At 32.9% G+C, this 21,083-nt stretch overlaps 2 protein-coding genes across 2 annotated transcripts; both read left to right on the top strand.

The window, feature by feature from the left end:
- Nucleotides 1-386: 386 nt before the first annotated feature.
- LOC147398698 (cytochrome P450 71B34-like) lies at nt 387-2,120 on the top strand. The gene is made up of 2 exons (XM_086447956.1): nt 387-1,295; nt 1,426-2,120. Exons 1-2 carry the CDS (start codon nt 408-410, stop codon nt 2,032-2,034), a joined length of 1,497 nt encoding a protein of 498 aa, XP_086304082.1. The 5' UTR covers nt 387-407; the 3' UTR covers nt 2,035-2,120.
- A 7,500-nt stretch (nt 2,121-9,620) lies between these two features.
- On the top strand, nt 9,621-11,442 carry LOC147398697 (cytochrome P450 71B34-like). The gene is made up of 2 exons (XM_086447954.1): nt 9,621-10,572; nt 10,689-11,442. The coding sequence occupies exons 1-2, from the start codon at nt 9,685-9,687 to the stop codon at nt 11,301-11,303; spliced, it is 1,503 nt and encodes a 500-aa protein (XP_086304080.1). The 5' UTR covers nt 9,621-9,684; the 3' UTR covers nt 11,304-11,442.
- The last annotated feature ends 9,641 nt before the right edge of the window (nt 11,443-21,083 follow it).

The following is a 21,083-nucleotide window of genomic DNA, read 5'->3' as shown; positions in this document are numbered from 1 at the left end:
GCACACTGTCTTATAAAAAAAAACGGGAATGTGTGTTTTTGGTAATATAATATTATTCATTTAAAATTTTATCATTTTGGTAAAATAACTTATTTTCGAAAATGATAATTTACTTTTTCCTGAGTTAAAATGAATATTGCACCATTTTGATAATTTTGCAATTTGCAATGCACGTTTATGTCTGGAACACAGTAACAAGTTTGCAATTGAGCATATTTTCTTTTTAGAAGAAAAAAAGTTGGTTTTTTTTTTTTTTTGGTGGGTATTTTAATCAAAAGTTGAAATGTAGAGGCCACTTGTTTTTCTCTGATAAGGATCCTACATTCCTACTGCATGTTATTTAAAGGGGGCCATTTACTTATAAAATTCACTAATTTGCACACTAACTCCTCTCTACAGTCTAGAAGATGTCTTTGTGGCTGTCTCTCCTCCTCCTTCTCGTCCTCCTACTCCTCCTGTTGCTTCTTACACAAAAGAATAAACATGGGAACAAAACTTTTAACCTTCCTCCTACCCCTCCTAAGCTTCCCATCATAGGTAACTTGCACCAACTTGGTGAGTTGGCTCATCGTTCTCTATGGAACCTCTCCAAGCTTTACGGTCCCATCATGCTTTTACAATTTGGTAGTAAACCTACATTAATCATTTCCTCAGCCGAAATGGCAAGAGAGGTCTTCAAGACTTACGACATCAACTTTTGCAGTAGAACTTCTTCTTCAGGCTCAAGGCATCTTTCTTACAATTTCTTAGATGTTGCTTTTAGTCCCTATAGTGACTATTGGAGGGAGATGCGTAAAATTTGCATTCTTGAGGTTTTTAGCATGAATAGGGTGCAAGCATTTGGGCATGTGAGGGCAGAAGAGGTTGCACTTATGATTAACTCTATCTCCCAATCTTCATCGCATCCTATTAATCTCACTGAGAAGCTTTTTTCTCTCACAGCCCACATTACTTGTAGGGTTGCTTTTGGTAAAAGTTGTGATGGAAGAGAGTTTGATGGCAATAAATTTCGTGAAATTGTTGTTGAGGCCGTGGACATGTTAGGTAGTTTCTTTGCAGCCGACTTTATTCCTTATATCGGGTGGATCATCGATGTGTTCACTGGACTCCATGGGAGACTTGAGAAGTGTTTTCAGCAGTTGGACACTTTCTACCAGCAAGTCATCGATGAGCACCTTGATCTTGAGAGGACAAAAGCAGAGCAAGAAGACATCATAGATGTCTTGCTTGGAGTAATAAGGGATCAAAGAAGTGCAATTCATATCACGAAAGACCACATCAAGGCAATCCTTATGGTGAGTTACGATCCTTGCCTTTTTTTTTGGGGGGGGGGGGGGTGTGTGTGTGGCTTTAATTAGTCGATTTCTAAATCTAATTATAGGAGAATCACTAAGATATTTCATTGCTTCAATATGTTAATTTCAGAATATTTTTCTTGGTGGAGTAGACTCACCTTCCCTTACCATGGTGTGGGCAATGGCAGAGCTATCTAGAAACCCAAAAGCCATGAAGAAAGTGCAAGAAGAGATCAGAACTTGTGTTAGAAACAAAGGGATTGTGGAAGAAAAAGATCTTCATCAACTTCAGTACCTTAAAATGGTGGTGAAAGAGACTCTAAGACTTCACCCACCCTTATTGATTCCACGAGAATGTATGCGTCATTGTAAGATTAACGGATACGACGTGTATCCCAAAACAAGCATCCTAGTGAATGTTTGGGCCATCGGAAGAAACCCTGAATATTGGGAAAACCCAGATGAATTCATTCCAGAGAGGTTTATGGATAGTTCCATCGATTTTAAAGGACAACATTTTGATTTCTTGCCATTCGGAGCAGGTCGAAGGGGTTGTCCTGCAATTACTATGGCAAATTCAATGATGGAAATCATACTTGGGAATCTCCTTTATTGTTTTGATTGGAAATTGCCGAATGGAATGAAGAAAGAAGACATAAATATGGATGAGCATTTAGCTGGTATTACTGTCCACAAGAAATCTGCTCTTCACTTGGTGCCTATCAATTACAATTGGTAATCCTCATGAAGTTTTCTTTAGAATCTTTGATTATCTTCTTATACAAGATATGTAGGATTAAACTGCAATGTAACTTTGAGGATTACCAATTATTAGCTCCATCTCTAATTATCGTGTTATGAGAATGTCTCATGTAATATTAGAGACATGAAATATTGTTACAAGTTCATCACGATAAACCATCTGATATAAGCTCTTTCCTGACATACTCCCCCTGTGGCATGTGAATAGAACTACATATATATTTTTTTTCCCTCAGAAAACACAATTATACATCCTCATTAAAATGTGAAGTTGTGTATCCCGAGGGAGAAAATATTATTATATGCACGTGCCACGTCAGGAGAGTATAGGTGGGAGTCAGTTGTCATTATTCTTTCTTCTTTTAGGAGTGAGCTAGACTTGAATCAAAATGATGTCAAAAAGTTGAGATTGCCATATGTCAATCAACAGACCTTTGGGTCTAAGCCCTCCTTATCACTGTCACTGTCACTGTCACTACCACCATCTCTATTATTGCTTGCTATCAAACAATATATGCCACCAGTGTCTCAATGTCTGTATGTGGTAGCTTATATTTGACAGCTTAAGACTGTCGAATTTCATAAAATTCCTTGGATTAAGACGTCAAATTTTTTATTGTCAATTTCATTTTTTTAGACAAATTGAACCCATTAAATTAATGAAAGATGATAGAAATTTGATGATTCTAAACAGTCGAATTGAGGAATATAAATTTTTTTAATAGTTATAGAAGATCAAAATTTGATTTATAAAATTTGTGGGCTTTAGCCCATCAAATTCCCTTGTCAAAATTTTCAGTTTTCACATGGTAAACAAAGGAGTTGATATGAAAAATTACTATGTATCACTGAAAGCCTAGTGACTTGTGGGGATGCCTCGAACGGTTTAGTAATAAATTTTGTTAACATTGCCATCCAAAAAAATAAAATATTGATAGATTATTATATATATTTTCCCTTTTAATTTGTTGAACTTCTACTTTAATTTATTGGGCTGTACTTGGTACTATATTAGTTTGCTTTCTACCATGTGGTATTTCCTTTACACTACAATATGCTGGTCCCAAATCCCCTGAATAAAGTATAGAGTAGAATGGAAAAAAAGATTAATTTAACCACCACTAAATCCTTAGGAAAAGGTGTTGATTATGAAGGCTGTTCTCTATTATTTTTGGACTATTATTTCTCGGAGATTAAATAAAGGAAAAATTGCTTAAAAGACTCTGGTAGGGGACTATTTTCTAAATAGTCCCTAAGTTTTAGGCACTCTCTTAATGTCCATTCAATAAATTTTTCTTTTCTTCATAGTCCCTAGACCTCAACTCCTACATTTCTTCCGATTGAATGTTCTAACTATTCAAGGTTATCGATTTCATAAAAAAAAAGTTGAATTTTTTGGCATCTTAATCGAGTTTCAAAGACTCCAATATTCTGTCAGAAAGAATTTAAGAATAAAGAAGAAGTCATTTTCAAGGCTTTTTTTTTTTTTTTTCTTTCAAATATTTAGAAGATGTATGTAAAAAATTAAGATTTTTTTCACTTTTTTTTTCTTAGTTTTTGGATGAAAATCAATCATGAATTAAACTTTTGGGTTGAAATCATCTAAACAAGTCATTATCTCAAGTTTTTAGTCAATCTTTCCATATATATTAGTAAAAAAAATACTCAAAAATTGCAAATGGGTGGATTTTACCAGTGTCGAATTCAATAATAAATAAAAAAGTAATGAGTTCGGTAATAATGAGGGACCATTAATAAATAAAAAAGTTTACTAAATGTCCTATCCTGCTACCGCGCTAAACTTAGGGACTATTTAGAAATAAATCCCTCTATCAGAATTCTTTAAGTAATTTTCCCTTAAACAAATGATACGTTAAACCAGCCACATTAATTTATAAAATTGTCGACCTACATTATTACAGCCAATCCTATATACCCACGTACCTTCCACTTAAAGAAATGGGTTTATTCGAATTTTTCCAAAGAGTTGGTCTAGACTTAACCCATGTTCCGCCCCCACCCACCTACTAAACTCCCAACAAATTCAGACCAAATTATTTTATTTTTTTCTTGTACCATGTTGTATTTATTCATCGGTAATCTTTCTCCCAATAACTCATATATACTAAACAAAACCCTAAAAAAACAAATTAAGAGTATATAGAACATGGTCTGTCCATGGCAAGATAGAATTTTTCTGAGACACTAAACGTCCAATTGTGCCAAAAATGCTCCTAAGAAAGTGCATCCTATGAAAATAAGACTAGTGATAATTGGTGCTCTTTATGTGCTCTCTGATGTGGCAAGTGAACATAACCGTAGATCTTTTTCCTTGTGTATCCCGAAAAAAAAGATCTATGATTCTATGCACTGTCACATCAGAGAGCATCAGTTTTAGATCATCAATTTATCATGACTTTGAAATAATTTCACAAAAGTACTTTCACATAATGCGACAAGTTTCGAAACAAGACCTAAGACCTTTTCCAAATTAAAGCTCAATTCTAAGCTGATCTAGTTCCTAAATAGGATGGGGGTTGCACAAGTATGCAACACATTTTCTTAAAAATTGGATTGAGACATGCTAAACTGACTTCCTAAAACACTGCCCTCGGCACTGTGCTGACGGTAGTGTGCAGAGAATTATAGATGCTTTTCCTTGAGATGCGAGTGTTGTGTAGTGAAGAAAAAGCAATGGCTTTATATAGAAAGTGTTGTACGATGTAAGTGTAGCATGACTCACAAGTGTTGGTTGTTAAGCTGTTAAAATCAACTATGAGATAATATGTATCTACTTTGAGTCGTGATGAATGCATGCGGTTGGTACACGGCTGATGTGGTAAAGCCACAGAACCATAGATCTTTTTCTTGGGGATACACTAGAAAAAGATATGAGGTTTTGTGCTCTTGACACATCAGTCACGTACCAAAAACTGTGTGCATTCATCATTATTCATCTACTTTAAGTGGTAGAAACACAAAAGGGAAGTGTTTGGAGGCCCTAAAGAGGGCCAAGGGGTTTGAAATTTCGGAATGGGCTGATTTTTTGTGAGGGTGATCTCTATGGTGAAGAGATCACCTCACCAAAAATCAGCTAATTCCAAAACATCTAACCCTAGTTTAACTTGTAAGAATCATGGACCGTCAGATTTTTGTAGACCACTTTTGATGGGGTTAGAAGTTTCGGAATAGGTGGATTTTTTATGATGATGATCTCCTCATCATAGGGATCATATCCTCATAAAAATTAGCCTATTCCAAAACTTATAACCCATATATTTAAAAAATATTCGGCACAATGTTTGACTCTCTTTAGGGCCTCCAAACACCACCCAATACAAAAATCGTGGGATGTGTTTTGAATTTCACATCTTATGGAAACGTGGAAGTTATTGGTTACTTTACAGCTAATATCCATTTTTATTGATAGTAAATCCCAACTCGTTCTAGTGCGTATGGTTATCGATGGTCGCACGGTTACTCTCATCTGACATAACATGTGTTTTCCCCATCTCGTGAGGTTGACATGTTAAGAAAATATGCTGCATGGAGGCTAAATATGATTTCCTCACGAGATGGGGAAACACAAACAACGGTTTACATGATTTCCTCAAGATTGAGGTATATTCACGAATCATAACATGAAAGTCCTTGGAGATTAAAAAGGCATTTATTAATACTTTTGGGTGTGTCACATGGAAGGAAATCTGCTAGTCAAACATATGGTCATCGTAGCTCCCCTCACATAATGCACCCTAAATTGTTAATTGGGGTACGATCAGCTATTAAAAGTGGTGGTGAATGATAATCAAGACTGGTTACACTTGATCAAATAGAGATGAATACAATATTGATCAATACTATATGACTTTGGCAATCACCTATTGCATGAAAATAATCACAATTGATTTGTTATCAAAATGAAAAATTGATCACCCAAAAAGCTTAGTTAACATGCAATATATAACCCCAATTACCTATTGATAAGTAGTTGACATATAGGCAACTACATCCTTTCAATAATATTTGTACGGATTATTGAATAATCCGTCTGGCCTTAAGTACTTAGGGTCCTTGGGCTCAACTTGTGGTATCTGAAAACATGATTCAATGCTTAGGATTGTAAAGCACTCAATTCTATGAACTTTAACCAAACAAATTTCTAAATCACTATTTAATTTTAAATTTAAATTTAGGAGCAAGTTGAAATTTTGGTAGCCATCCATTTTAAAAACTTTGGATTAAGCTCAAAAGAATAAAAAAATTTAAGTTTTTTTTCATCTAAATTTTTCCATGAAATCTAGAGGACTGTGGTGTTGGATTGATAATGTGGTGGTAATCCATTTGAACAAATGACCCTAAGTAATAATGACTTTTGACTGATTTGAAATCTCATTCACCCCTTAAAAGGAATGGACAATTTTCAACATCATTCCTGATATTTAATCTTGTTCTCATTCTTAAATAATAAAGATAATCTTAAGCCTTCTTGAGATATCATAATTTTCATAACCAAATCTCAATCTTAATTTTAAATTATAAAGATAACATTAGTCTTCATGAGATCATGAAATGGTTCTTTTATGTTCAACTTATTACAATAGAGAGATTTCTACATATTTCTTTTTCTAGAAGATTGCTTATTTGTTTTTTCATTATTCGTTTAGGAACCAAAGTAATGTATTACATGGGAGGTGAAATAAAGGTTACCCATGACCAGGGAATGAATTTTTTCATTTTCCAAAACAAAAAAGTAAGGGGAACATTATGTGAGAACTGAAAATTTTGACAAGAAAATTTGACTAGTCAAAACCCACAAATTTTAGAAATCGAATTTTGATGGGCCATGAACATTGAAAATTTTTATCGGTTCCCTAATTCGACAGCTTAGAGTCTTTAAATTTCTCCCATCCTCTATAAATTTGACAGTTTCGGTTTATTAAAAAAAATAATTGACAACAAAAAATTTGACGCCTTGATCTGTCGAATTTTATGAAATTTGATTACCTTGGGTCGTCAAATATAGACATTTTTGTAGTTTTCTTCCACTCTTATTGGCATCCGACACATTTGAATTTTCCTTTTAGTAATTGTGTTAAAATATGAAAACTAGACCTGAAATATGTCAAATTATTCTCACGAAGGTATCAGATGTGGGTTCAATTTAGTTGGATCAATTAACATTTGTTGTAAAATTAATTTTTTGTATTTTTTCTGCCGGGTAACATCTTCCAAGGATGGAGAAAATTAGAAAACCAACAGTTGGAATGTCACTTTTCATGGTATAGATAGATAGCGGACCATGTTCTCCTACTCACTCACTCTCACTTCGTCAAAAGCTCCCAATGCGCTCACATTTTGAAAAAATCAGAAAAAAGTGTTAATGTTTTAAATTTTGTTATATTGTTATTTTTTTTTAAATGTATGAAAATTAGTAACTATTTAATAATAATAAAATACTATATTATTTTTGTAATAATTTAATCTTATTTTAAGAAAAATTGTAAAATATATATATATAATAATTATAATTATAAAAAAATTATTATTTGTAGGTATTAATAATTTTTTTAATATAATAATTATAATTAATTATTAATATAACAAATAGTATTGATTATATCATTTTTCTTTTGGTTGTCAAAAATAATGTTGATAATATATGTAATTATGAATATTATTTGTAAGTATAATAGTTACAAATAATAATTATTAATATAACAACTAATTATTGAGCATAAGTTAATCAAAATTGGTTGTCATTGTGAAGCCAATCAAAGTGGTTGTACATTGATAACTAATTAAGTTGTCAATGTTAAGTTACGTGTAAAGCTGAACCAATCAATCAAAACGGTGTTTAAGCAATAAGTAAAACGAAACCAATCAATCAAAATTGTGCTTAAGTCTTTTGTGAAGTTGAACTACTCAGTCAAAATGGAGTGTTAGTGTTAAGTCTTATACACATTGTGTAATTACTTGTTTGGTTAAGCTCATCGGTTAAGAATTTTTGTAAAAGTTCGGGTGCCAAACCTTTGTAACATGTGATAATTAATTTAAAATATTGGGGTGTAATAATTAAAAATTAGAGTGCAATAACAACTCTCATGATTAATCTCGATTTACAAAAAATAAAAATAAACAATTATAATATAAATAATTATTATTATTATAGAAAAATAAAAACTACTAAAATTTATAATTATTATTTTAATATCATGTATAAAAAATATTATAAAAATGATAAATTATAAAATAATATAAAACAAATTTACTTTATATACTTTACAGTATAATTTATTATATTATCTATAAATGCAGAAATCACATTTAATATTATAAATAATTCAACATATATTTATTTAGGAAAATTGACTATCCAACTATCGGTTTTCAGGAAAATTTTGAATTTTTTAAATAAGTAATGTATTATTTTTCTAGAATTTTCCCTAAACAAAATCTTGAAAAGAAACATCAAGCACTAAAACAGTTATATTTCTACTGGCTTACTTAAAATGTGTATATTGTTTTATAAAAAAGATGTTAAAAGGTTATTTTTTTAATATCAAAACATTGTTCATTTAAAATTTTACCATTTTGGTAAAATAACTTATTTTCAAACATATTAACTACCATTTTCGAAATTAACATGAATAGTGCACCATTTTAGTAATTTTCAATTTTTAGTGCATGTTTTGGTAAATTAACTAAGAATCAACACAATGTGGATGGAGAAAATGAAAATGCATTAGAACTCAATTTCAATGATAGAAGATTGACTCTAAATAGAGTGGAAAGAGGAAACATGATTCATTTAGTTGACGAAATCTTTGAAATAAAGCTTTCTGTTTGTTTGTTGTGTATATTTTCTTACACTAGTTATATTTAGTTCTATAAAAAAAAAATTTACAAAATTATCAAAATGACTTTTTTTTACAAAATTTCCCAAAATGGTACATAAATATTAAATGACCTAAATGGTGCACTTAATTCCAAAAATGATCAATTATCGTTTTAAAAAATAAGTTAATTATCAAAATAATAAAATTTTAAATGAACAGTATTTAATGCCAAAAATGCCCGTTTTACCATTTTTATTATTATAAAACATTCTACGTATCCCTGTTTAAGTAGATAGATAGAAATATAATTATTTTAATACAATGATATTTCCCTTCAAGATTTAGTTTATTTCATCATACTGTACTAAAACAATTATATTAATATTTGTTTAGTTAAACAGGGGATATGTACATTGTTTAAAAAAAAACGGGAATGTGTGTTTTTCGTAATGTAATATTATTCATTTAAAATTTTATCATTTTGGTAAAATAACTTATTTTTCGAAAATGATAATTTACTATTTCTTGAGTTAAAATGAATATTGCACCATTTTGATATTATGGCTGGAACACAGTAACAAGTTTGCAATTGAGCATATTTTCTTTTTAGAAAAAAAAAAGTTGGTTTTTTTGTTTTTTTGTGGGTATTTTAATCAGAAGTTGAAATGTAGAGGTCACTTGTTATTTTTTTATAAGGATCCACATTCCTACTGCAGGTTATTTAAAGGGGGCCATTCACTCATAAAATTCACTAATTTGCACACTAACTCCTCTCTACAGTCTAGAACATGTCTTTGTGGCTGTCTCTCCTTCTGCTTCTCGTCCTCCTCCTCCTCCTGTTGCTTCTTACACAAAAGAAGAAATATGGGAACAAAACTTTTAACCTTCCTCCTACCCCTCCTAAGCTTCCCATCATAGGTAACTTGCACCAACTTGGTGAGTTGCCTCATCGTTCTCTATGGAACCTCTCCAAGCTTTACGGTCCCATCATGCTTTTACAATTTGGTAGTAAACCTACACTAATCATTTCCTCAGCCGAAATGGCAAGAGAGGTCTTGAAGACTTACGACATCAACTTTTGCAGTAGAACTTCTTCTTCAGGCTCAAGGCATCTTTCTTACAATTTCTTAGATGTTGCTTTTAGTCCCTATAGTGACTATTGGAGGGAGATGCGTAAAATTTGCGTTCTTGAGCTTTTTAGCATGAATAGGGTGCAAGCATTTGGACATGTCAGGGCAGAAGAGGTTGCACTTATGATTAACTCTATCTCCCAATCTTCATCGCATCCTATTAATCTCACTGAGAAGCTCTTTTCTCTCACAGCCCACATTATTTGTAGGGTTGCTTTTGGTAAGAGTTGTGATGGAAGAGAGTTTGATGGCAATAAATTTCATGAAATTGTTGTTGAGGCCATGGGCGTGTTAGGTTGTTTCTTTGTAGCCGACTTTATTCCTTATATCGGGTGGATCATCGATGTATTTACTGGACTCCGTGGGAGACTTGAGAAGTGTTTTCAGCAGTTTGACACTTTCTACCAGCAAGTCATCGATGAACACCTCGATCTTGAGAGGACAAAAGAAGAGCAAGAAGACATCATAGATGTCTTGCTTGGAGTAATAAGGGATCAAAGAAGTGCAATTCATATCACCAAAGACCACATCAAGGCAATCCTTATGGTGAGCTACGATCCTTGCCTTCTTTTTTTGTGTATGTCGCTTTAATTAGTCGATTTCTAAATCTGATTATAGGAGAATCACTAAGATATTTCATTGCTTCAATATGTTAATTTCAGAATATTTTTCTTGCTGGAGTAGACTCATCTGCTCTTACCATGGTGTGGGCAATGGCAGAGCTGTCTAGAAACCCAAAAGCAATGAAGAAAGTGCAAGAAGAGATTAGAACTTGTGTTAGAAACAAAGGGATTGTGGAAGAAAAAGATCTTCATCAACTTCAGTACCTTAAAATGGTGGTGAAAGAGACTTTAAGACTTCACCCACCAGGGGCATTATTGATTCCACGAGAATGTATGCGTCATTGTAAGATTAACGGATACGACGTGTATCCCAAAACAAGCATCCTAGTGAATACTTGGGCCATTGGAAGAAACCCCCAATATTGGGAAAACCCAGATGAATTCATTCCAGAGAGGTTTATTGATAGTTCCATCGATTTTAAAGGACAACATTTTGAGTTCTTGCCATTCGGAGCAGGTCGAAGGGGTTGTCCTGGAATTACAATGGCAAATTCAATGATGGAACTCGCACTCGCAAATCTCCTTTACTGTTTTGATTGGAAATTGCCCAGTGGAATGAAGAAGGAAGACATAAATATGGATGAGCATTTAGCTGGTATTACTGTCCACAAGAAATCTGCTCTTCACTTGGTGCCTATCAATTACAATTGGTAATCCTCATGAAGTTTTCTTTAGAATCTTTGATTATCTTCTTATATAAGATATATAGGCTAAAACTGCAATGTAACTTTGAGGTCCTGGGTTCAAGACCAAAGAAAATCTATTATTAGCTCCATCTCTAATTATTGTGTTATGAGAATGCCTCATCTAATTCTTGGTCAGGCAATTGGAGATTCTTTTGGTGGTGCAAAAATGGGGTTGTGGAGTATCACATCATTCGCAATCTACTCGGGGGTGTGGTTTGAAAGAAATAGACGTATCTTTGAAGGGAAACAAAAAGATTGCTCAGATATGATTATTTCTACTTTGTAATTTAATTTTTGTTGGTCCAAAGTCTATATGGAGTTTAGGGGTCTACTCTTGAAAGATTTTATGCATAATCGGGATGGGATTTGTTGCTTTATTGGTGTTTATTGTCGATTTGTAATGTCTGGTTGGTCATCTCGACCGACCTCATTCTATTATATGAATGAATTACTATTTATCAAAAAAAAAAAAAAGAGATTGCCTCATCTAATATTAGAGACATGACATATTAGTATAAGATCATCATGATAAATCAGCTTAGCCGTCCATTTACTCCTTACGTGGCATGTGAATAGATCTATATATATATATTTTTTTCCTCAGGAAACACAACTATACATCCTCATTAACATATGAAGTTATGTATCTCGAGAAAAAATATTATCATATGCACATGCCACGTCAGGGGAGTCTGTTGTTATTATTATTATTTTTTTCTTTTAGTAACCTAGACTTGAATCCCCCAAAGTTGAGATTGCCATATGTCAATCAACTGTAACTATCGGTCTAAGCCCTCATTATCACTATCACTGTCACTGTCACTATCACTATCACAATTATTGCTAGCTATCAAACAATATAAGCATCATCAGTGTCTTAGTGTCTGTACGTGTACCGTCATTTTCGACAACCTAACATCATGGCCCGTGTACAGCTGCAACATTATCAATAGAAAACATAAAATATAATATATAAACGATTTTCTAATCTCTGCTTTTTGTGTTTCTTTTTTTTTTTTTCTTTTTCTTTTGTTAAATGATTTTCTAATCTCACGCATTGAATTTCTGACTTGGCTGTGTGAACTGGTTTAAATGAAATTTAATACTGAGTCAACTCAAAATTATATCAATCTTAAAAATATGGGGGTGTATCTCAAATATAGACTAACATATGGGGATGTGTGTCTAACTAACGTGGGGCCTAATGACCTGTCTAAATCACCCCCAAAAAACCATGCCTTATCATCACTATTATGAGGAGAGAAGGCGGATTAGAAGTGGTTGTACCCCAAAATTAGAATACATATATTTCTATCAACCTTAAAAACATGGGGATGTATCTCAAATATTGATTAAAATATGAGGATGTAAGTCTCAATAATGTGGGGGGCCAAATGACCTATGTCTAAATCACCCTAAAAAACCATACCTTTGTCTTTACTATTATAAGGAGACAAGGCAGATTAAAAGTCGTTGGACACTAAAATTTGGATGTCACCTGAAATCATATTAATTAATTTTTAAAAATACAAAAATATCTTTTTTATCATGTAATTTTCAAAATCACCATTTAATGTCTCACAAATGGTTTGATGCAAAAAATTTGGACCTCACAAATGCCCCCACCTTTACCGTTAAATTTAATATAATTAAAGTTATTTTATTTAAAAATCAAGAAAATTGCAGTACACGACTATATAATCAGGTGGTCACTTTTCAAATTATAATTTACTACATAATATCCAAAAAAATTTTAATCAATATTTTAAATTACAAATAAGTCTCTTTAACACATGCTCATTTGTACATGCCACCTTCTAGTTGTAAAAAAAATTAAATGTGTACCAAATTAATAAAAAAAAAAAAAAAAAGGAAAAACATAATCAAGTAATTTCAACAAAACTTCCCCCCTCCCCTCTCCTCCTCTAGCAATATTTTTCTTGGGGAGTAGACATTGTTGCGGTCACCATAGTCACAACAATCTCTCCGAATTTTTTCAAAATTACATGAAAAGGGGACCAAGCAATTAAATTGGTGAATCATGGATTTATCGATGACTTTACGTTTAATTGTGGCATATGTCAAGATTTTTGTCCTTTATCCTGAAAATTTTATTTTCTTCAACATTCAAATCTCAAGAATGAGGGAATTTTATGGGAGGTTGAAGATGTTTTTTTTTTTTTGTTTTTTAAGTAAGAAACCGAAAACCTCATTTGTATCCCAATTATTTTACGAAACTTTTCTTAATTTATCCAAATTAACCAAATTGAAGCCTTGCCAAATAATTATCAAATCTGAACTTTCTTACTACGGCTGTTACTTAGGGTGTCAATGGATAGGGTTCAGAATTATCTACAACTGGAATCACTGTATTTATCCAATTGTTATCTATTTCAATTGTAAAGAAAAGTCAAATTGGAAACGTCTTGAATTATGGATATTAGTCAGTTTTTTTCCTTTCAAGAATTGAAAACATATATCAATAACATAATTACAATTTGATCTAGTAAAGATATGATTTAATAAAAAATTTCAAACTAAAGTTCGATTCCTTTTAGACTCCACTCTAATCTGATTAGAACGGTACTCATTGACACCCCTTTCTGTTACCATGTTAGAGTTGTCTAGAAACCCAAGAGCAATGTAGAAAGTGTAAAAATAAATCATAAGTTGTGTTGATTCTTAATCAATTTCAGTACATTAAATTAGCTGTAATTACTACTCCAAGAGTTCACACCCTTTATGAATGGATTGCGTCAGGGGCAGACCCAGAAAAGTTCACTTGTAGGGCCGAACTAACGGTATGAAAATGAAATTAGAAAAATTATAAATAACAATATATATAAATATTTATTTTATAATAAAACTCGTATTACATGTTTTTAACGTAAAGGAAGAACTAATGTTAATGATAGGGCATTATGTTTTTCAAAAATGAGACTTCACCCTTTACAACACTCATACCTTCTTGGATGTAGTATTTGGGTGAACCATGTAAATGTTAGAAATTCAAACTTTTAAAACGGAAGTAATTCTATGAAGGAAGAAAATTAATTTCTAGGCTTAAATCTGATTTAATCTCTTTTAGACAAATATTCTCCTACTAGTTGAAATAAAGTACACAAGGTATCAAAGAATAAATACCTTCAGGATACAAAGAAGTCTACACTCAAGTTACTAAATCAGATTATGTACAATCCAATTTAGTCTAAAATATTCGGACAAAAAAAAAATAATGCCTAGAGCTTAAATTTAGAGAGAGGAGAACACATAAATTTTCAGTGAAGAAATCTGATTTCTAATTGACTTTTTACAATCATTTTTGTGTTTGTTGATCAAGATTCGTGATTTAATGTCTCTTGATTTAATAACCGTTAGATTGTGTTTGATCTGAGATCTAACGATACAGATTGCACCCTATTGAAGGTATGTGTCTCATGTCTTTTAACCAACACCTTTTAGTTGAATATGTATAATCTAGTGGCTCTGATCGCGTCCGATCAGTTACTATTTGATCTAACGGATCTGATCGTCCCTGATCGGATACTAATCATGAATCAACACACCTGATCAACTCTGATCGGGTACTAACTTGATCCAATGCACTGGATCGTTCTCGATCTGGTACTATATTGATTCATTGTTCCCGATCGGATACTAATTTGATCGTGCGGTGCAGATAGCACCCGATCCATCATACGTGATGGATCAACCATAACCGTTGGATAGTTTTGTATCTCGGAAACTTTAAGGCTCCCCAGCTCCTTGCCATGATACGTACGTGTGAAGTGCAAATTGCACCTCAAAGCCCCTTAAACGCCCAATCGCCCTTTCGCATAACGCCAGTGCGTATGCGCGGTGGTGCTTCGCACCACCTCGAAGCACCAAATCAAAGCCTCAAAAATGTAATACAAATATAACTAATTATGTTAACTATTACTTATAAGGTACACTACTATCTTACTTGTGAGTAATGTGGGACTAAACCTTATATACACAAAAATCTCAAAATCTAACTTAAGAAAAATCAAACAAATAAACTACAAAATTAATTTTATTTTAAAAATATTTCGACAGTCCAAACCTAACGAATTTTCAATTTTTTTTCCCAAAAAAAATAGTTTAAAACCCTTTGTGCTATCTCATTGCTTGTTGAGATTGGAGGGCACCTCCCCATTTGAAGTACATGGAGATAAGAGGTTTCTCATTAAGGTGGAGGTGTTATTAATAAATTGAGGTTCCAACGTTTCCAAGGGTCGAAGAGTTTTTCGTCAAGGTGGAGATTGTTGAAGTATGGCTCAAAAATCAATTAGGCCGGTCCAAATGTGTATTTTTTTTTGTTGATCCAAGGTAATTTGGGTTAAGCTTGTAACTTATGTAAATGGCCCACTTATGTGATGTTTCTAAAAATGATTTTGTTATTTTGTTATAAGAAGTCTAACTTCAAATCTAAGTTTTTTCTAGATAAGAGAGTAGAGTAAGAAAAGAACCCAAGAAATGAGAGGTTGAGAGGTTTGAGAAAATTGAGATCTAGAACAATGTGAATCTAAGTGATAAAAGGAGTCCTAATATCGATTTGTCCTGCTTTCTTCATAGTGAAATCAAACTCTAATGCTCATACCTCTGTGAATATAGTCTTTGGGTGAAACACGTAAAATCTTGTGTTATGGGCATTGTGTTCTTACTCTTTTCTTTGTATGGTTATTTATCTTCTTTATATTTACTACTATTAGTTAGGTTACCCTTCATTGTCACTATCAAACCAAGTCTTCTTACGTATATCATATAAAGTATTTGGTTAAGTGCCTAATGAGTATTTGACCAAAGTACTAAGTGAGCTTGACAAGGGTGTTCACATACACAACAACTCCTAGGTCATGATTATAGGTTGACTATAAATTGAAAAGATGCATCAACCAACATTGTTTGGCACAATGGCCCTCCTTGATACACTACAAATCATTCACATTTGCAAATCATTTGTACTGCAAATATTTTGATGTGAAAATTTTACTATTGCTCGGTGGTTATTAGAAAATATCTTATGAAATCATTTTTTATGTTCCCTCAGTGTTTACAATGCAAAAAAAAAAAATATTTGCAATGACTTATTTTTAATATAAAATGTGGAAAACAAAATTAATTGTTCGACCTCATTAAAAAGATTATTCAATCAACGAGCATTGGGCGTAGTGGCCAAGGCATTCCTCTAAAAAGAGAGAGGTCTTGAGTTCAAGTCCCCTCGTTGTCCACCCCATAGAGATTTATCCCTGCTTACCTATCGGTATTTGTGGTTTGAGGGGTATTTGCATCTACCCGGGGGATTTGGACAAGATATGGCGCTCTAAGAGGCCATTTGCCTCGCCCTAGTTAGTCGGGTCTAGGTTCAGAACCCCCATCTTAAAAATAAAAAAATGAGATTATTCAAAAAAAATACCTACATTACTTTCTACACTCTAATACATATGGATTTATAAAATATCCCTGGCAAAGGTATAGTAACTTGCATATTGGAATTAGAAAACGTCCTCCTTCAAAGAAAGTGTTCAAATTACAATAATGCCTTTAGTAATAGTTGCACTAACATGTATATGTACAAAAATAGTCCCATGATGAGGGATATTTTTGTAATTTCATATGTAATTAAATATATGTTTGGTGAGATGCATTTTTGTGAATTCATAAACTTGTTACTGTAACAAGTATTGAGTGCTATTTTTGTAATTTAAAATTTTCTTTGATAAGAGGTATTTTCGTTAATTTATGTGCATATTTTTGTAATAAGTACTTGGATTATTTTTGTAATTTGATTAATTTCTTGAATAAAAGATCATTTGCTGAAATTTCTTAAGAATTTAGGTGATCCATGCAAATTTTTCACAACACAAATCATTTGTATTATTTTTCACCAAATACCCATAAAATTGATTTCAGAAATTTTTTTGACGATCCTATTTCTGTAGTTATGCAATAAAATATTTTGTACCGAAGCGCAAAGACATCTCTTTAATACAAAACCTACAAACAAGGTATTACATTTTGATTTCGGCATTCGCTATTCAAGCTTACCACTTACGGGGAGATAAAGAGCTCAAACCTTGGTGGAGTCACCAACTCACCATTACGGTTGACGGTAGGGATGGCAACGGGGTGGGTTTAGCTAAACCCGATTCCGGCCCCGATTATTATTTTGCTTAGTGGTAATTCTTGATAGTAAATCTATTATATATAAATATAATTTGGGCAGGTTGGCAGGACGGGATAAATTAAAATCATCCTCGCCCCAAAAACATTTAAAAGTGGGAAAAACCAACCCTATAGGGGTGGGTCAAGGCAAAATTTCCATCCCTAGTTGAGAGTCCGATGAGTCTCCTTAAATCTTGGGGATTAGGAATGAGCTACCAATATAAACAAACCATCATTTTGATTGATTGAGGGTGTGGAAAGAAATATGGAAGGAAAGAGAGCGAAGTGCGAGCACAACCAAAAAGGGCACCTATTTGCATTTGAATGTCTACTTCAGTCATCTTGAAAATGGAAATGTTTTGTGAAAATATTTTGATTAATATGAAAATCAATACAATTTGAAAGAAAATGATAGAAATAGTATGAAATGAGAGAAATTTTGTAGAAGTTTTCATTGAAAGCGTAGGAAATGATAAAATATGCATGAAAACATTTATAACCCATCAAACTATAATAAATAGTCATATGAATTGTGGTAAAATAAATATCAATAATGTTTAATTACATGTTGGCATAAGTATTTAAGAGTCCAACATCTAAAACTACCGTACCCTTCATGAAAATAATAAATAAAAAAATGATGAGTTCGGTAATAATGAGGGACCATTAATAAATAAAAAAGTTTACTAAATGTCCTATCCTACTACCGCGTTAAACTTAAGGACTATTTAGAAATAAATCCTTCTATCAGAATCCTTTAAATAATTTTCCCTTAAACAAATGATACCTTAAACCAGCCACATTAATTTATAAAATTGTCAACCTACATTATTACAGCCAATCCTATTTACCCACGTACCTTCCACTAAAAGAAATGGGTTTATTCGAATTTTTCCAAAGAGTTGGTCTAGACTTTACCCATGTTCCGCCCCCACCCCCCACTAAACTCCCAACAAATTCAAACCAAATTATTTTATTTTTTTCTTGTACCACGTTGTATTTATTCATCGGTAATCTTTCTCCCAATAACTCATATATATTAAACAAAACCCAAAAAAAAAAAAAGTAAGAGTATATAGAACATGGTCTGTCCATGGCAAGATAGAATTTTTCTAAGACACTAAACGTCCAATTGTGCCAAAAATGCTTCTAAGAAAGTGCATCTTATGAAAATAAGACTAGTGATAATTGGTGCTCTTTATGTGCTCTCTGATGTGGCAAGTGAACATAACCATAGATCTTTTTCCTTGTGTATCCCGGAAAAAAAGATCTATGATTCTATGCACTGCCACGTCAGAGAGCATCAGTTTTAGATTATCAATTTATCATGACTTTGAAATAATTCCACAAAAGTACTTTCACATAATGCGACAAGTTTTGAAACAAGACCTAAGACCTTTTCCAAATTAAAGTTTAATTCTAAGCTGATCTAGTTCCTAATTATACGATTCCCCCCCCCCCCCCCCCTAGGATGGGGGTCGCACAAGTATGCAACACAGTTTCTTAAAAATTGGATTGAGACATGCTAAACTGACTTCCTAAAACACTGCCCCCAGCATTATGCTGACGGTAGTGTGCAGAGCACTATAGATGCTTTTCCTTGAGATGCGAGTGTTGTGTAGTGAAGAAAAAGCAATGGCTCTATATAGAAAGTGTTGTATGATGTAAGTGTAGCATGACTCACAAGTGTTGGGTGTTAAGCTATTAAAATCAACTATGAGATAATATGTATCTACTTTGAGTCATGATGAATGCACGCGGTTGGTACACGGCTGATGTGGTAAGGGCACAGAACCATAGATCTTTTTCTTCGGGACACACTGGAAAAAGATATGAGGTTTTGTGCTCTTGACACGTCAGTCACTTACCAAAAATTGTGTGCATTCATTATTATTCATCTCCTTTATGTGGTAGAAACACAAAAGGGAAGCGTTTGGAGGCCCTAAAGAGGGTCAAGGGGTTTGAAATTTCGGAATGGGGCTGATTTTTTGTGAGGGTGATCTCTATGGTGAAGAGATCACCTCACCAAAAATCAGCTAATTCCAAAACTTCTAACCCTAGTTTAACTTGTAAGAATCATGGATCGTCAGATTTTTGTATATCACTTTTGATGGGGTTAGAAGTTTCGGAATAGGCGGATTTTTTATGATGATGATCTCCTCATCAAAGGGATCATATCCTCATAAAAATTAGCCTATTCCAAAACTTATAACCCATATATTTAAAAAATATTCGGCACAATGTTTGACTCTCTTTAAGGCCTCCGAACACCACCCAATACAAAAATCGTGGGATGTGTTTTGAATTTCACATCTTATGGAAACATGGAAGTTATTAGTTACTTTACAGCTAATATCCATTTTTATTGATAGTAAATCCCAACTCGTTCTAGTGCGTATGGTTGGATGGTTGCACGGTTACTCTCATCTGACATAACATGTGCTACTCTAGAATCATTAGGGAGGAAATGGACGGCAGAGCTGGGAATTTTTTCTCTCAAAAATAGATTCCTATGAAAGGGAAACTTGTGTGTTTTCCCCATCTCGTGAGGTTGACATGTTAAGAAAATATGCTGCATGGAGGCTAAAAAATTAAGATGCAATAACACAAACAACGATTTACATGAATTCCTCACGATTGAGGTATATTCACGAATCATAACATGAAAGTCCTTGGAGATTAAAAAGGCATTTATTAATACTTTTGGGTGTGTCACATGGAAGGAAATCTGCTAGTCAAACATATGGTCATCGTAGCTCCCCTCACATAATGCACCCTAAAGTGTTAATTGGGGTACGATCAGCTATTAAAAGTGGTGGTGAATGATAATCAAGACTGGTTACACTTGATCAAATAGAGATGAATACAATATCGATCAATACGATATGACTTTGGCAATCACCTATTGCATGAAAATAATCACAATTGATTTGTTATCAAAATGAAAAATTGATCACCCAAAAAGCTTAGTTAACATGCAATATATAACCCCAATTACCTATTGATAAGTAGTTGACATATAGGCAACTACATCCTTTCAATAATATTTGTAGGGATTGTTTAATAATCCGTCTGGCCTTAAGTACTTAGGGTCCTTGGGCTCAACTTGTGGTATCTGAAAACATGATTCAATGCTTAGGATTGTAAAGGACACAATTCTATGAACTTTAACCAAACAAATTTCTAAATCACCATTTAATTTTAATTTTAATTTTAATTTTAAATTTAAATTTAGGAGCAAGTTGAAATTTCGGTAGCCATCCATTTTAAAAACCTTGGATCAAGCTCAAAAGAATAAAAAAATTTAAGTTTTTTTTTATCTAAATTTTTCCATGAAATCTAGAGGACTGTGGTGTTGGATTGATAATGTGGTGGTAATCCATTTGAACAAATGACCCTAAGTAATAATGACTTTTGACTGATTTGAAATCTCATTCACCCCTTAAAAGGAATGGACAATTTTCAACATCATTCCTGATATTTAATCTTGTTCTCATTCTTAAATAATAAAGATAATCTTAAGCCTTCTTGAGATATCATAATTTTCATAACCAAATCTCAA

Source organism: Akebia trifoliata, chromosome 7, assembly GCF_017979445.1.
Source record: "Akebia trifoliata isolate Shusen 1 chromosome 7, ASM1797944v1, whole genome shotgun sequence".
Taxonomy (NCBI): domain Eukaryota; kingdom Viridiplantae; phylum Streptophyta; class Magnoliopsida; order Ranunculales; family Lardizabalaceae; genus Akebia; species Akebia trifoliata.
This window is presented reverse-complemented; position numbering and strand designations above follow the sequence as displayed.

Excerpts from the sequence above, each read along its gene's own strand:
- LOC147398697 (XM_086447954.1), top strand. The coding sequence starts at position 9,685 with ATGTCTTTGTGGCTGTCTCTCCTTCTGCTTCTCGTCCTCCTCCTCCTC. Across the intron at positions 10,573-10,688 it reads ACATCAAGGCAATCCTTATG|AATATTTTTCTTGCTGGAGT; the intron begins GTGAGCTACGAT and ends TGTTAATTTCAG.
- LOC147398698 (XM_086447956.1), top strand. The coding sequence starts at position 408 with ATGTCTTTGTGGCTGTCTCTCCTCCTCCTTCTCGTCCTCCTACTCCTC. Across the intron at positions 1,296-1,425 it reads ACATCAAGGCAATCCTTATG|AATATTTTTCTTGGTGGAGT; the intron begins GTGAGTTACGAT and ends TGTTAATTTCAG.